The sequence below is a fragment of the Oncorhynchus mykiss genome, chromosome 28, assembly GCF_013265735.2.
Source record: "Oncorhynchus mykiss isolate Arlee chromosome 28, USDA_OmykA_1.1, whole genome shotgun sequence".
NCBI classification, from domain to species: Eukaryota; Metazoa; Chordata; class Actinopteri; order Salmoniformes; family Salmonidae; genus Oncorhynchus; species Oncorhynchus mykiss.
Window position 1 is genome coordinate 11,485,506 of NC_048592.1, and position 14,638 is coordinate 11,500,143.

The 14,638-nt window shown below is 40.7% G+C and overlaps 2 protein-coding genes across 3 annotated transcripts; both read left to right on the forward strand.

Annotated features, from left to right (window-relative positions):
• Nucleotides 1-2,742: 2,742 nt before the first annotated feature.
• LOC110508540 (B-cell lymphoma/leukemia 10) lies at nucleotides 2,743-5,654 on the forward strand. The gene is made up of 3 exons (XM_036966817.1): nucleotides 2,743-3,522; nucleotides 4,400-4,688; nucleotides 4,891-5,654. The coding sequence occupies exons 1-3, from the start codon at nucleotides 3,472-3,474 to the stop codon at nucleotides 5,349-5,351; spliced, it is 801 nt and encodes a 266-aa protein (XP_036822712.1). The 5' UTR covers nucleotides 2,743-3,471; the 3' UTR covers nucleotides 5,352-5,654.
• Nucleotides 5,655-8,127: 2,473 nt separating this feature from the next.
• mcoln3a (mucolipin 3a) lies at nucleotides 8,128-14,316 on the forward strand. Of its 2 annotated transcripts, XM_021589111.2 has the most exons (13): nucleotides 8,128-8,255; nucleotides 9,000-9,271; nucleotides 9,578-9,745; nucleotides 10,075-10,228; nucleotides 11,465-11,546; nucleotides 11,647-11,743; nucleotides 12,042-12,141; nucleotides 12,516-12,625; nucleotides 12,813-12,962; nucleotides 13,046-13,147; nucleotides 13,315-13,437; nucleotides 13,658-13,864; nucleotides 14,099-14,316. In XM_021589111.2, exons 2-13 carry the CDS (start codon nucleotides 9,035-9,037, stop codon nucleotides 14,225-14,227), a joined length of 1,659 nt encoding a protein of 552 aa, XP_021444786.1. In that variant the 5' UTR covers nucleotides 8,128-8,255; nucleotides 9,000-9,034; the 3' UTR covers nucleotides 14,228-14,316. The 2 variants fall into 2 exon arrangements, with proteins under 2 accessions (XP_021444786.1, XP_036822851.1); XM_036966956.1 differs by lacking the exon at nucleotides 8,128-8,255 and having other exon boundaries at nucleotides 8,268-9,271.
• The last annotated feature ends 322 nt before the right edge of the window (nucleotides 14,317-14,638 follow it).

The window sequence follows — 14,638 nt, forward strand, 5'->3', positions numbered from 1 at the left end:
TGGTACACTTAATATGTCTCATTTCACAGTGGTTTCAGAGTCCGGCAATATGAGCTATGATGCTAATATTTGTGTAATCTCTTCACAGTTGTGTTCTATGTGTGTCATTGATACCCCATTTCATTGATCCACAATCCATAGATAAAGCTGTACAGAGTAATATTGTCACACCCTGATCTGTTTCACCTGTCTTTGTGATTGTCTCCACCCATCTCCAGGTGTCACCTGTTTTCCCCATTAGCCCCGGGGTATTTATTAATGTGTTCTCTGTTTGTCTGTTGCCAGTTCGTCTTGTCAAGTCAACCAGCGTGTGTTCTGTGCTCCTGTTTTTTCCTTGTCTCCGTTTTTCTAGTCCTCCCGTTTGACCCTTGCTTGCCCTGACTCTGAGCCCGCCTGCCTGACCATTCTGACCTCGAGCCTGCCTGCCACTCTGTACCTCCTGGACTCTGACCTGGTTTATGATCTTTTGCCTGTCCCCGACCTGCCTCTTGCCTGCCCCTTGGATTGTAATACATATCAGAGACAAACCATCTGCCTCCCGTGTCTGCATCTGGGTCTCGCCCTGTATCATATAAATATCAATGTCAATATGCACAATAGGCTGACTGGGGAAGTGATATCCCACAGTCAAAGTGCCGCAATAAGAACTACTACGCTAATATTTGTGTAAACTCTTCACAGTTGTCTTCTGTGGGTGCAATTCTGAAGTCTAATACATCCACAGTGCGATTTCAACTGATTTCTACAAATTAACTAATAATTGTGTTTAATTGAATTTATATAACAACATTCCAACCGTGTTTAGCATGATCTAATGCATATATGGCATGATTCCACTATTTGTTACCATTTGCATCGCTTTCAATTAGGGGCTTTTATTTTGAAGGTGAACCGCACATTCCAGGTGGACGCTATGTGGGCACGCCTGTGCCCAAAATTGATGATTTATGTCGCACAGCGAGAGTTGACTGGGGAGGAATGGATTCGGTTCAGTCAGTCTTGATAATGAGCCTTCCCCAGCCTCCTTTTTTTCCTTTCTCCTTTTTTAATCAAATGTATTTTTATGATTAACAAACAAATATCAACAAACAAAAGAGGAATAGTCACAAAGAACAAGCATACATACAAACTATTTACATTGCCAGGAATCCCCAGCTAGTTAGTTCCTGGTTGTGGCTAGAAACATCTAGCCTGGCTAATGATGAGCAACCCAATATACCAGCCTGGTCTCACTAGACGTAACGTAGTAAAGATATCTCCAGGACACTCAATAGTAGTTATGTTACATGTGGTATGGTTACTGAAGACAGATGGTTACTTAAGGCAAGAACTAAAAGATGGTGGTTGGTAGGGGTGACATATAACTCGAATGTCTAGCAACCCAAATGTTGCCTGTTCGAATCTCATGCGTTCCTATCAAAGTAAGTGCCTTATTTTCTGTATATCGTGTTGTTGTTTCTATTGTAGCATATGTATGTATGTATGGAGCATAATGTATTTACAGTTTTATTAACATGTTTTTAAGTACTGGTGTCAAATAATGCATTCTGATTATTGCATAGACTGTAATGGACACCTATGATGTGTGTAAAATATTTTTTTGAAGGTTGTACTGATTACAATGAGCTAATGCTAAGCTATTTGCCAGCCATGTGTGGCGCCATCTTTGCTGACATTATACAATGCATTCTGGGTGTCACGTAAACATCTGTCAGACCAAAGATGTTAGAATGAAGAGATCAAAAGGGGGGTTAACCTTTTCACACGTACCAACAAATGGGTGTGATCATTCTACAGTGGTCCCTGCAGCGTACACTCAAACTGGTGTGATTAGAATGCTTATTGCAATGTAACAGTATAGCTTCCGTCCCTCTCCTCGCCTCAAACCAGGGACCCTCTGCACACATAGACAACAGTCACCCTCGAAGCATCGTTACCCATTGCTCCCATTGCTCCACAAAATCCAAGGGAAACAACTACTTTAAGGTCTCAGAGCAAGTGACATCACCGATTGAAACGCTATTAGCGTGCACCCCGTTAACTAGCTAGCCATTACACACTAGGACAAATGTAGCCTACATTTTCCGGTTTGGATGAGAATTGTGTCATGCTGTTGCTACTTCTGTGAATGTCTGAACATTGATTCCAAAAATAAACTGGTCACATTCAGGACATAAGGACTGTGTTTGTGCAAAATGTTTGTGAAAAATTTGTGTGGCCAGCTCAAATGCTGTCAATCAAAACTGGATGTTCTAAATAAGCATTCTAATCACACCTGTTTGAGTATATGCTGCAGCGAGCACTGTAGAATGATCACACCCTTTTGTTGGTACGTGTGAAAAGGTTAACTCTTTTAGCTAACCCCAATAGCAACCCTTCAACCTAACCTTACCCCTAGCCAAGCTAACGTTAGCCACCTAGTTAGAATTCGTAACATATCATACTTTTGGCAAATCTGTAACATATTGTATATTTTGAAAATTCGTAACATATAATACGAATTGTCATTTGTAACATATCATACGAAATGAGTGATGGACATCCACAAATTAATATATACCATACAAAAAGTAAGATATCATACTCAAACCTGTCACGAATTTACATACAAAATAATACGAAATGTACTGAGACCAGGTTGCAACACAACACGTTGCATTGGTTATTAACACCGTTTTTTTCGTTATGTCAGCTAATTGGCCTTGCATGGTGAAGTCCAGATTCCAGATGGTGTCCAATACTATTCTCTCTCCCCTCGCCCATCGACTTTTAACTAAGCCATGCTGTTGTTGTTGATAGCTAGCCAGCATAAACTAGCTAGGACTACTGACTGAACCCATTCGTCTCCAATCGACTCTCAGCTGCGCGACAACGTCGTCAATTTGGGCAGGCGAGTCTGTGTAGCCTCGGCTCTCTCCAAATCCTATTGTGGCTAGCTTCACATATGTTCTAGTTTCTGTTCGCCAAATTAGAAAATCAGGTCCCACTCTATGCTTCAGTTATTTGACCATGTCAAGCAAAACAATAAGAAATCAGAGAATAACAATATATTATTTGAACACTGGGATATGTTGTTTATCCCATAATGGAAAAAAACAGTGGTGATGCGATAGTAGCCGACTTGTATAGCGCAACTGAATGAAAAACACTCATCATAAAAAAAAATATTTAAAAAACACTCATCATTCACTTGCCCATACATGACTTGCGTAAACTCATCCATGGAATCAGGAAGTAATAATTGGCAGCGGTTCACTCATGAGAAACTTATATTTACCGAGGCTCTGGAAGCTTATGTTTTGTATCGGCAAATAACTAGACTATAGGCTATTAGACAAGAGTTACGCACTGGAAAATACAATATCCGTGTACCGGAGCCTATCTTTTGGTTTAAATATTTTTAGTGTGCCATTTTAATCTCGTAAAGTACCCGGAAGACTTGAATTTTACACTTTAGGTAGGGTGAGTAGGATGGATGTTCCTCACCTGACAGAAGATGAAATGGCCGATATAAAAAAGGAAGTAAGTGGCCTATTTGTCTGACTGTCAATTCAACTGTTAGTGAGTTGGTTTTACAATAATTATTTACCATAAAGTTATTAACTTAAAATGTTGAATTGCGCATAATAAAGAAGTGAAAGTAACCAATTTATGCCGCACCCTCTATAGGCTACCCCATTTTCACAGAAGCCTATGTGTGTATAGTGTAAATAAAATTCTTCCTTCTCGTATTATAACTAACCTGTTAGAGCCGATTTGGACATATTTGTATAAAAGACAGAACATACAGAGCTCCATGTACACTTGTGTAAATATATTAAATATGAATGTATATGATGAAATATTATGCTCATTCGTTGTACTGTGGTAAGTTTTTGCAAGGAGTCCTTGCTAGATGCGGGAGCGGTATAGTTTTTTGACCATACAGACATTACAAACAGGTCATATTATGTATTTTCCATGTCAAGTAATATCTGATTTAAGTTGATTGGATAATCTTTTTTGTTGTTGTTAGATATTAGAAGAATAAACCTTTTTGTTGCACCATATCCCTGGATCTCATTGAATGTTTTGGCCATTTGGAAACGTAGAGTTGGACTGTATGCGTACGAAACAACCCCTCTCCAGGCTAGGGCAGTGGCTATGGTAAAGAGAAAAGGAAGCCACTACATAACCCATTCATATTAATGGTTAACAAAGGCATGTCCATACTCTAATCATTATTTTCCCTCACATGTTTACCTGTCCTTCAGTGCATTTACAGTATAGCCATCAGTAGTCAGTCCTCTGTTCACACACACTTGATAAAACATATATATTGGCCCTATATAACATACAGATGGTCGAGAAAGCATCCTTCAACACCCCCACAGTTTCCATCTTGCTGTTCTCTGTCTAGGTCCTGACGAGGCTGCGGCCGTACCTTTGTGAAAAGATCCGGGCTGACCGTCATTTTGACTACCTGCGCTCGCGGAAGATCCTGACGCGAGACGACACAGAGGAGATCAGCTGCAGGATCACGCAGACCAAGAAAACGGGCTTGCTCCTGGACTACCTGGCTGAGAACCCTCGGGGGCTGGATACCCTGATCGAGTCCATCCAACAAGGACGTACGCTCAACTTCCTGATTACCAAGATCACTGATGAAGTGCAGAAGGTGAAGAACGAGAAGATAGAATCTCTCAGAGGTACGTTGTGTGTGTGTTCAAGTGTTGTTTTTTTTTAAAATTATTTAATAGAGGAGGTTCGGTGAACCACACTTGAGTGACAAGTAACCTTGCCTGAGACCTGACGATGTGTGTTAGCTCCCCGAGCTAATAGGCTTTGGCTCAGTGGTCTTTCACTGTCTTAGTACCATTATCATGACCATCTCCCATTGGCCCTCTACAGCAGGGGCATCCAGTTCCACCTCGGGCTTCCTGCCAACTCAGGACACATCCGGGGTCAATAAAGACCTCTCCAAGACACTGTCATATGAGTCCAACCTGGCATCCACCATGTTATACAACGGAGAAGGGAGCCCATCCACCTCTGACGCCCTAAGGTTCCTCAACCGGCCTGCTGCCTCCAGCCATGGGAAGGACGTGTTGTCATCCATGCGAGGGGGTAGCATGGCCGTGTCTTCATCCCAGGTCTCTTCCACACTGCCCAGGCCTGGAGACCCAGGGGCTCCCCCCCTGCCGCAGGAAGTGCTGCTACTGCCAGAGGCCTCATCTAACATGGACGCTGGACCACACAGGAGCACGGCGATCAGCGGAGGGGATGTCAACTTCCAGCCCCTGAGGTCACGCTCCACACCCACTTTCATGTCATGCAGGGACCCTTCACCTCAGCCCCCACCAAAATCTTAATGAGCACCCCTCCCCCCCCCCCCCCCCCCCACACCCTGGACTACTTCCCAGCATTACTCATAACAAACATTCACTCTTCAAATGTGTTGTTCGTATCAGTGTATGTGTTTTATCAATGGTTTTAGTTGAGTGTTACTTTAAACAAATATCAACTTGTAAAGTATGTTCCATGCCTTACATTATACACTGGGTCAACCCGAAAGCTGGACAAACCTGTTTTGGGTTCAATATGAAATAAGTAACTGCTTACTAATGATGCCTCAATCATAAGCTGTACCCTCATGCATTTTACTCTGCTTCTATCAAGTCCTCATTCGTAAAATGCCCCTTCCTTACGCATAGAGAGTTGGGTTGAGACATACAGTGCCTTCAGAAAGTATTCATACGCCTTGACTTATTGTGGTACAGCCTGAATTCAAAATATATTAAATCAAATAAAAATCTTGCCTGTTTACACACAATACCCCACAATGACAGTTTTTGCTAATTTATTGAAAATTAAACATAGAAATATCCCATTTACATAATTATTCACACCCCCGAGTCAATACTTTATAGAAGCACCTTTGGCAGTGATTACAGCTGTGAGTCTTTCTGGGTAAGTCTTTAAGAGCTTTCCACACTTGGATTGTGCAACATTTGGCCATTATTGTTTTCAGAATTCTTCGAGCTCTGTCAAATTTGTTGTTGATCTTTGCTAGACTTAACATTTTCAAGTTTTGCCCTAGATTTGCAAGTAGATTTAAGTCTAAACTGTATCTCTGCCAGTCAGGAACTTTCACTGTCTTCTTGGTAACCAGGTTTAACTATAGGATTTGCCTGTGCTTAGCTACATTCTGTTTATTGTCCTTAACGAATAACGAGTCCTTAACAATTACAAGCATACCCATAACATGCAGCCACCACTCTGCTTGAACATTTGGAGAGTGGCACTCAGTAATGTGTTGTATTGGATTTGACCCAAACACAACACTTTGTGTTCTGGACAAAAAGTTAATTGCTTTGCCAAATTTTTCTGTGCCTTGTTGCAAACAGGATGCATGTTTTGGAATATATGTATTCTGTCAATTATATTAATATTGTGGAGTAACTACAATGTTGATCCATCCCCAGTTTTCTCCTATCACAGTCATTAAACTCATGGTGAAACCCCTGATCAGTTTCTTTCCTCTCCGGCAACTGAGTTAGGAAGGATGCCTGTATCTTTGTAGTGACTGGGTGTATTGATATACCATACAAAGTGTAATTATGCTCAAAGTGATATTCAATGTCTGCTTTTTGGGGGGGGTCATACTGGTCCCTTATGGGAATCGAACCCCACAACCTCGACTGAGGGACCTTACAGAGAATTGTATGTGTTTGGTACAGTCATTCAAGTCATGAGGTAGTCATTCAAAAATCATGTTAAGCACTATTATTTCACACAGAGTCCATGCAACTTATTATGCCATTTTTACTCCTGAATTTATTTAGGCGTGCCATAATAAAGGGGTTGAATACTTATTGACTCAAGACATTTCATCTTTTCATTTTTAATACATTTGTAAACATTTCGAAAACACTGACATTATGGGGTATTGTGTGTAGGCCAATGACAGAAGAAATCTCAATTTAATCAATTTTAAATGCAGGCTGTATCAAAACATAATGTGTAAAAAGTAAAGTGGTGTGAATAGTTTCTGAAGGCACTAGGTTCACTTTATTCTGGACTTGGACTAAGGTCGAAGTATGTCGTCATTCTCCAACACTGCTCCTTTCCTATGAATTATGGGTGCGTGAGTTCATGATTAACTGTCATGATATATCTATGCTAGCATCAACATGCCACACCATGCCAGCTACAGTAGGGATTTGTCCTTGTAAGGATCCCAGATCATCAGAAGACAACTTCTATGTATTTACACAAAACACTGGAATAAGTTGTTCATCGTATGCATTTAGGCACACAAACTGTAGTTACAAAATGTGGTAGGCCTACATTGAAATGGTTTGTTTTTACTCTTGACTAGAGTATTCTTATATTATTAAAGATAAATTTTCTTATTGTGATAGGGCATTAATGAGTCATGGTACAATGGTGTTACTTATTATCAAAACGATTATGTCATTTTAATCATTTTGATAATTGATGTGTCTGTACTTTTTAGGTTGAAAATCTTGATCATTTAGAACTATAAATAAATCAAAGGAATATGAGACACAGGAGATTTCTAATTTCTGGTAAAATGTGTTCATGTTTGTTAAAGATCTAATGGCTCATAGAAATACATGCTATCCTTATTTTCTGATTGCCCAACTTTCATTATGATTGTATAATCCTGAGAAGTAAATTAGGCAATTACATGCATGAAACTTGAGCTTTTCAGTCAGACTTCAAAACTCAGTCATTTTTGTAAATGTAGGCCTTCTGTATTTGGGAACTCTGTTTTTTTGGGGGGTGGCACACACGTAGCAGCGGGATGCTGAGGATGATTCAAATTAAATTTAAAATAAATACAAAATATTTTTGCGGTTAAATTGTCCCACAAGTGGTGTTGGGCCTTTACTAATCCTGTGTTAGCGGACCAATATAGTCATCTGTAGCACGGGCAAAACATTTTTTAGTTTGAACATTCATCTTTCCACAAAAGTAGTGCACTGGGCCTTTTCTAGTTCTTTATTTGCGGACCTATTGCAGTCTTTAGCACGGGGATCTTTTTTATTCCCCCCCCCCCCCCCCCCCCCAAACATCTTCCCGCTACTATGGAAAAAGAGGAAAACCGCAGAATGACGCGAAAGAATGACAGTCACAGTGATCGAGTGTCTCCGTGTCTGTTCTATCCGATGTTGACAGAAAAGAAAACGTGCTTGTTCACGCACTAAATCTGCTCAGTAGAGCGCGGCAGGTGCATCTCTGGATCACAGGTAAATTATAAACCGTCGCCGTTCCATTTATGTTCCAACTTTTAGTAGGAATAACCTAGCAAAGTGTTGATGATGATGACAAAGACAGAGATGAAGACATTTAAATAGTTAGAACAAATAACGAGGTTGTATCTTGATTTATATTTGGTGATTTGGGACAGTAAATGTTTTGGTTTTTTGCCACTTGTGTTAGACTGTATCAATTGTCGTTGAACAGCAACTTTATGTGGACCACATGACATTTTCCTACGTATTACCAATAGAAAGGTATTTTTAAAGTTGTTTATGTGTTTGCTCTGCTGTAGGCCTACATCTTCATGTTAATGAATAATGGAAAATAAGAAGTGTTCGTAGATGTCCCAGACCAGTGTAATTTATCTTGTTTTTAGTGTCATTTATGGAGCCCATGGGAGCATAAAAAGTGACAGCGACAGAAGTCATTGAATGCAGTCCAACCTGTTTAGATGAAGATCAAAATGAAAGGAATGGCTGAACTCTCTCTCTTTCATCACATTATTCTGCACTTTCAAAAACATGTCTGTTTGACTCTGCCTGACTCTCTCTATATTAGTTTCAGTAGCCCAGTACTCGTTCATAATTCCAAGATGGTGAAATCCTGTGTTTGACTAAACACCAGCTGAAATGACAATCAGAATGCTGATTCATTTTAACCACTGCCACTTCTTCCCTTGACTTTGGCTGTCATGTCAAATCTGTGTGTGACTAATCGAGTGGTATCTACAGTATAGTCTACAGTATAGAAGGATCTCCTTCCCCCGATGGATGACGTGGAGCCCCTTGTGCCCCAGGGGCCAGCAGAGGAGAGGAGACCAAATGGCCACTGCACCCGATGCCCCATCTCCAGCCAGAGCCCCGGTGATTCCAAAGTGGTGGAAGACTTCAGGAGGAGGCTCAAGTACTTCTTTATGAACCCCTGTGAAAAATATAGAGCCAGGGGCCGGAAACCATGGAAACTAATGTTACAGATTCTGAAAATTGCCATCATCACGTTTCAGGTAGGCTACTGTAGAATGCAGTGTAGGAGGAGACTTAGGCTTCTACTGTCGGTCATGTAAAATATAGGTACAATATACCCGCCTAGAGAAGTGAAATACCCATAGATTTAACCATTTCCCCATTAAACCATGACTGTGAGCCAAAGTGGCATTACACAATAATGGAAGTCCCTAGAAAGACCATGTCTAAAATCCCAAATATTTTATTCACTTTAATCAAATGTAATAAAATGAGAAAAAAAATCTTAAATGCTTTGTGTTACGCATAATTGATGTATGTATCTATTACATGTTTGTTTTCCTCAGTTGGTGTCTTTTGGATTGAGTAACGAGATGATGGTGACCTTTAAAGAGGAAAACCTGATGGTGTTTAAACACCTCTTCCTGAAAGAATATAAGGACCAACGTGTGGACAGATACGCAGTGTACACCAAAACAGATGTGTACGACCACATCTATTACGTCATCGATAGGGTAATGTAGAGTTCAAATGGCCTAAAAAGAGCAAAGTCTTTCTCACTGCTTGTTCGCTACCAGTGTAAATGATATGTCTTATGTAGATTACAGCACAGTATTTAAAGGATACAGTAGCTGATTCCCCGGTGTGTCATCTAACATTTTTACACAGTCATATGAGACTTATCAAACAGTGGAGCACGGTGTTGTTTATAGTGAAACTATAGCTACCCTAAACATGTTGACAACCAAAAAATTTAGTGAATTTCCTCATTTGCACCACCTGTGACAAATCTGGCCAAGAACACGGTTGTATATCATGTCTCACTATATTTTCTTTGTTTCAGTTTATAAACCTGCAGAACCTGACTGTAGGGAACCATGCGTATGAGAAGATAGAGGGCGAGTACACCCCTCTGACCCTTTGTCAGGAGTTCTTCAGGAAAGGCAGCATCTCCCCTGGCAACGACACCTTTGATATAGACCCACATGTAGACAAAGGTACAAGAGCACACCATTTCATTATGTATTTATTTTTTTGTGATAGCCTCAAGTGTTCTATAAGAGAGGATAATAACATGGTTTAGATATCTTAAAAAATAAATATGATAAGGGAGAATAATGTTAAGTTTTAATGTATGTGCCCACATTGACTGGGAATAAACAGTATGTAAGTCATTTTGTTAGATTAATCCATTCCAGCTGTTAGATATCTGCTTACATGCTCAACTAAACACTGACCGTGGACTGTTTGTCCTATTTACAGATCTCTGGCTTCTCACAGCTGTCAGTGACCAGATTGTGTGTTGTTGTTGTAGTAGATTTACACTGAGTGTACAAAAAATTAGGAACACCTTCCTAAGTTTGAGTTGCACGCTCTTATGCCCTCAGAACAGCCTCAATTTGTCAGGACATGGTCTCTAGAAGGTGTTGAAAGTTTTCCACAGGTTTGCTGGTGTAACGGATGTGAAACGGCTAGCTTAGTTAGCGTGGGCGCTAAATAGCGTTTCAATCAGTGACGTCACTTGCTCTGAGACCTTGAAGTAGTAGTTCCCCTTGCTCTGCAAGGGCCGCGGCTTTTGTGGAGCGATGGGTAACGATGCTTCGAGGGTGACTGTTGATGTGTGCAGAAGGTCCCTAGTTCGCGCCCGGGAATGGGCGAGGGGACGGTCTAAATTTGTACTGTTACACTGGCCCATGTTGACTCCAATGTTTCCCACAGCTGTTGTCAAGTTGGCTGAATGTCCTTTGGGTGGTGGACCATTCTTGATACACACGGAAAACTGTTGAGCATGAAAAACCCAGCAGCATTGCAGTTCTTGACACCCTCAAACTGGTGCGCCTGGCATCTACTACCATTCAAAGGAACTTAAAAATGTTGTCTTGCCCATTCACCCTCTGAATGGCACACATACACAATACATGTCTCAATTGTCTCAAGGCTTAAAAATATTTTTTAACCTGTCTCCTCCCCTTCGTCTACACGGTTTGAAGTGGATTGGACAGGTGGCATCCATAAGCGATCATAGCTTTCACCTGGATTCACCTGGTCAGTCTGTGTCATGGAAAGAGCAGGTGTTCCTAATGTTATGTACACTCAGTGTATAGTATTTATCACATTGTCAGTTAATTCGTGTGACTGCAGAAACAGGAAGTTTGGGAATTGCTTGCAACCATTACAAGGGTTTCCACTGGATTAAGGTATATTATGAAGACCTTTCTGTTTTTTCCTCACAGAATGTATTTCCGTATATCCTCTGGAGCCATTGGAGGATAAAACTTTGTCAAGAGACATTAACTTTTCTCTGGATTTTAAAAGGTGACTGACCAGACCAACAGTCAAACTACAGTTGGCCCCCTATACCAGGTTTCTTTTGTTGTAGTCTATAATCATAAATGTTTCTTTGTCTCTCACTCAGGCTGTTGTCAGTAAACATCTACCTCACGTTGAAAGCCATCAACCTGCAGACAGTGCGCCACCACGAGCTCCCAGACTGTTATGCCTTTAGTATAATTGTAGGTGGTGGGTTGTATGACTCAGGAAACAACTTCTTCGGGCTCTTTTAGGCTTTTAAGTGTGATGCAGCTGTCCTCTGTGTCAATGGAGAAGACAAATGGCAACCAGTAGCGAGTCAACAAAGTTAACGGATTAATTTGTGTCATGGAATAACTAGTCAATTCTCCATTTTCTAGTAATGGTGCATTTAAAATGTTACTTAAACCAGTAGAAAGCCAGCTGCTGAAACCTGGATTCAGTCATCCTTGCTAGAACTCACAAGCAAATGATGTCTCTGTCTGACTTTATTTTTGGCAGATAATGTTTGACAATCGTGCAAACAGTGGGAGGATAAAGATTAACTTAGAAAATAATGTTGGAATCAATGAATGTAAAGACTGGAATGTTGCAAGCACTTGTAAGTATATCATAAGATCATCCCAGTATGTTAAAAAAATAAATAATGTTCAGTCAGCATACGATTTGTCTGAGTAATAGCTACATTCTTTGTGACCTCAGTAGTTAAGATGTAGTGTTTAGTGAGCTGAGTCAGACTGTCACGTCTCCTTATTTGTAACATACTGTAGTTCTAACATGGGCTGTGTCTCTCAATGCCAGAAGGAGGCACAATTTAATAATCTGTTGCTCAGCATGTTCATTACTACAGTCCATATTTCATACATTTACAGTAGAGATCCTACCATTTGCAGTGGCAGTAATCTGTCGGCCTCCATCATATATGCATGGGGAAAAAGTGTCACTATCTAATTTACTGATTGATTGAATTTGCAGCTGGGAAGAACAACCACCTCTTGCTGTTTGATTCCTTCGTCATCCTCGCCTGCTTTACCTCACTCATCTTGTGCACACGCTCAGTCTACAAAGGATCTCAGCTCCAGTTTGTAAGTTAAGAAGACTATTCTATAGGGGTAATAGGTTAAATATTAGGATTGTACGTACCATGAATACGGTCAGGCATTCATACAATATACAAGTAGAAGCATACCCAGCTCATGATCGCCTACTCACTATAACAATAGCATTAATATTCATGTGTTTTTGCTTATGGTGTGTGTTTCTCTCATTCAGCATTACACTGCATTCTTCCACACCTACTTTGGTAAAACTGTGTCCTGGTCTGAGCGCATGGAGTTTGTGAACGGCTGGTATATTCTGATCATCGTCAGCGATACACTGACCATCGCTGGATCCGCCCTCAAAATAGGAATACAGACTAAGGTGTAGTGACTACACCTGAGCACATACCTTTTGTTCATGTGTCTGTATGTCCAATATGACATTCATATTTCTGTATTTGTCAGGACCTTACAAACTATGATGTCTGCAGTATTTTGCTTGGGACATCCACAATGCTTGTCTGGGTTGGAGTTATCCGCTACCTGGGTTTCTTTAAGAAATATAACGTAAGGACTAACATAAGAAATGAGCTCAATTTAACAGCAATGCTCCATCAGCACCACAGCAATGATTTGTTCTTTGAATAGGAACATTACAGTACATGGCATTCATAAAGGACAGCACATATTCAAATAGTGAAACATAGATGAGTAAGGTTCCTTGTTCCTCCTAGATCCTAATTCTGGCCCTAAGGGCAGCGTTTCCAAATGTGATCCGCTTCTCCTGCTGCGCTGGCTTGATCTACCTGGGCTACTGTTTCTGTGGCTGGATCGTTCTGGGGCCGTATCATGAGAAAGTAAGTAGGTACACTAAAAACCAAAAAGGTATACGGTACCTGTATATGTAGGCCCAAGATCTTTTAGAATCCACATATATAAGGTCAGTCCAGTATATGAAGGGCTACAATTTGAACCAATGTGTTACAATGGTTTATTACGTATAACTAATACAAGTTTATAATCCTTTATAGCACAACATACTTTAATGCAAAGTGTTACCAATTGATTTTCTGCCAGTTCCGGACCTTGGACAAGGTGACGGAGTGCCTGTTCTCTCTGATCAACGGTGATGACTTGTACTCCACTTTCCAGAAGATGAGAGAGAAGAGATACATGGTGTGGCTGTTCAGCAGGCTCTACCTCTACTCCTTCCTCTCTCTCTTCATTTACATGGTGCTCAGTCTGTTCATTGCCCTCATCACAGACACATACGAGACCATCAAGGTCAGCTTTTGCATTAACATGGCATGACATATTCAAAAGTAACCATCCCTGTTTATCTTCTGCATGCCTGTTCAATGAGAAAAGATGGTAATTCAATGATCTGGTATAATGTTGCATCTCCTTCCTGGTATATTTAATGTTACAGCACACAATACAGTGGTTATGTAACATGGTAATAGTATAGTACTGTATGTAAATGTTCAGAAAGTTTACTGCCATACTGTTTATTTTCAGCAACACCAGAAGGACAGAGTCCTGGTGTCCCAGCTGAAGGCCTTTGTGGCTGAGTGTAGAGACCAGCCTGACTCTGGGAAGTACAAGATAGACAAGGAACCCACCTGCTGCTGCTACTGCTTTGGATAGACCCTATAAAGTAGCCGTGTGTGTGTGCGTGTGTGTGCGTGTGTGCGTGTGTGTGTGTGTGTGCGTGTGTGCGTGTGTGTGCGTGTGTGCGTGTGTGCGTGTGTGCGTGTGTGCGTGTGTGTGTGTGTGTGTGTGTGTGTGTGTGTGTGTGTGTGTGTGTGTGTGTGTGTGTGTGTGTGTGTGTGTGTGTGTGAGACATATATTAGTAGGCATTAAAGCTCTATTCATGTGTTGGGAAATGTATTTTGAAAATTGTTTAAAGTTTGTATATGTTGATCAATAGTATACTTTTTTATATTTGATTGTATTATGTAATTATGTATGAACAATTAAATTGCACAATGGGTGGTATTTTAATGTAACGTGACATTGTTTGTGCTTGCATTTACTAGGTAACAGGAAGAGGAAAAG

What these genes read in the sequence shown, in the direction of transcription:
- LOC110508540 (XM_036966817.1), top strand. Translation starts at nt 3,472, where the DNA reads ATGGATGTTCCTCACCTGACAGAAGATGAAATGGCCGATATAAAAAAG. An exon ending in TGGCCGATATAAAAAAGGAA is followed by an intron (nt 3,523 to 4,399) that starts GTAAGTGGCCTA and finishes TTCTCTGTCTAG; the next exon opens with GTCCTGACGAGGCTGCGGCC. An exon ending in GAAGATAGAATCTCTCAGAG is followed by an intron (nt 4,689 to 4,890) that starts GTACGTTGTGTG and finishes GGCCCTCTACAG; the next exon opens with CAGGGGCATCCAGTTCCACC.
- mcoln3a (XM_021589111.2), top strand. Translation starts at nt 9,035, where the DNA reads ATGGATGACGTGGAGCCCCTTGTGCCCCAGGGGCCAGCAGAGGAGAGG. An exon ending in GTTATGCCTTTAGTATAATT is followed by an intron (nt 11,744 to 12,041) that starts GTAGGTGGTGGG and finishes TATTTTTGGCAG; the next exon opens with ATAATGTTTGACAATCGTGC. An exon ending in AAGGATCTCAGCTCCAGTTT is followed by an intron (nt 12,626 to 12,812) that starts GTAAGTTAAGAA and finishes TCTCTCATTCAG; the next exon opens with CATTACACTGCATTCTTCCA.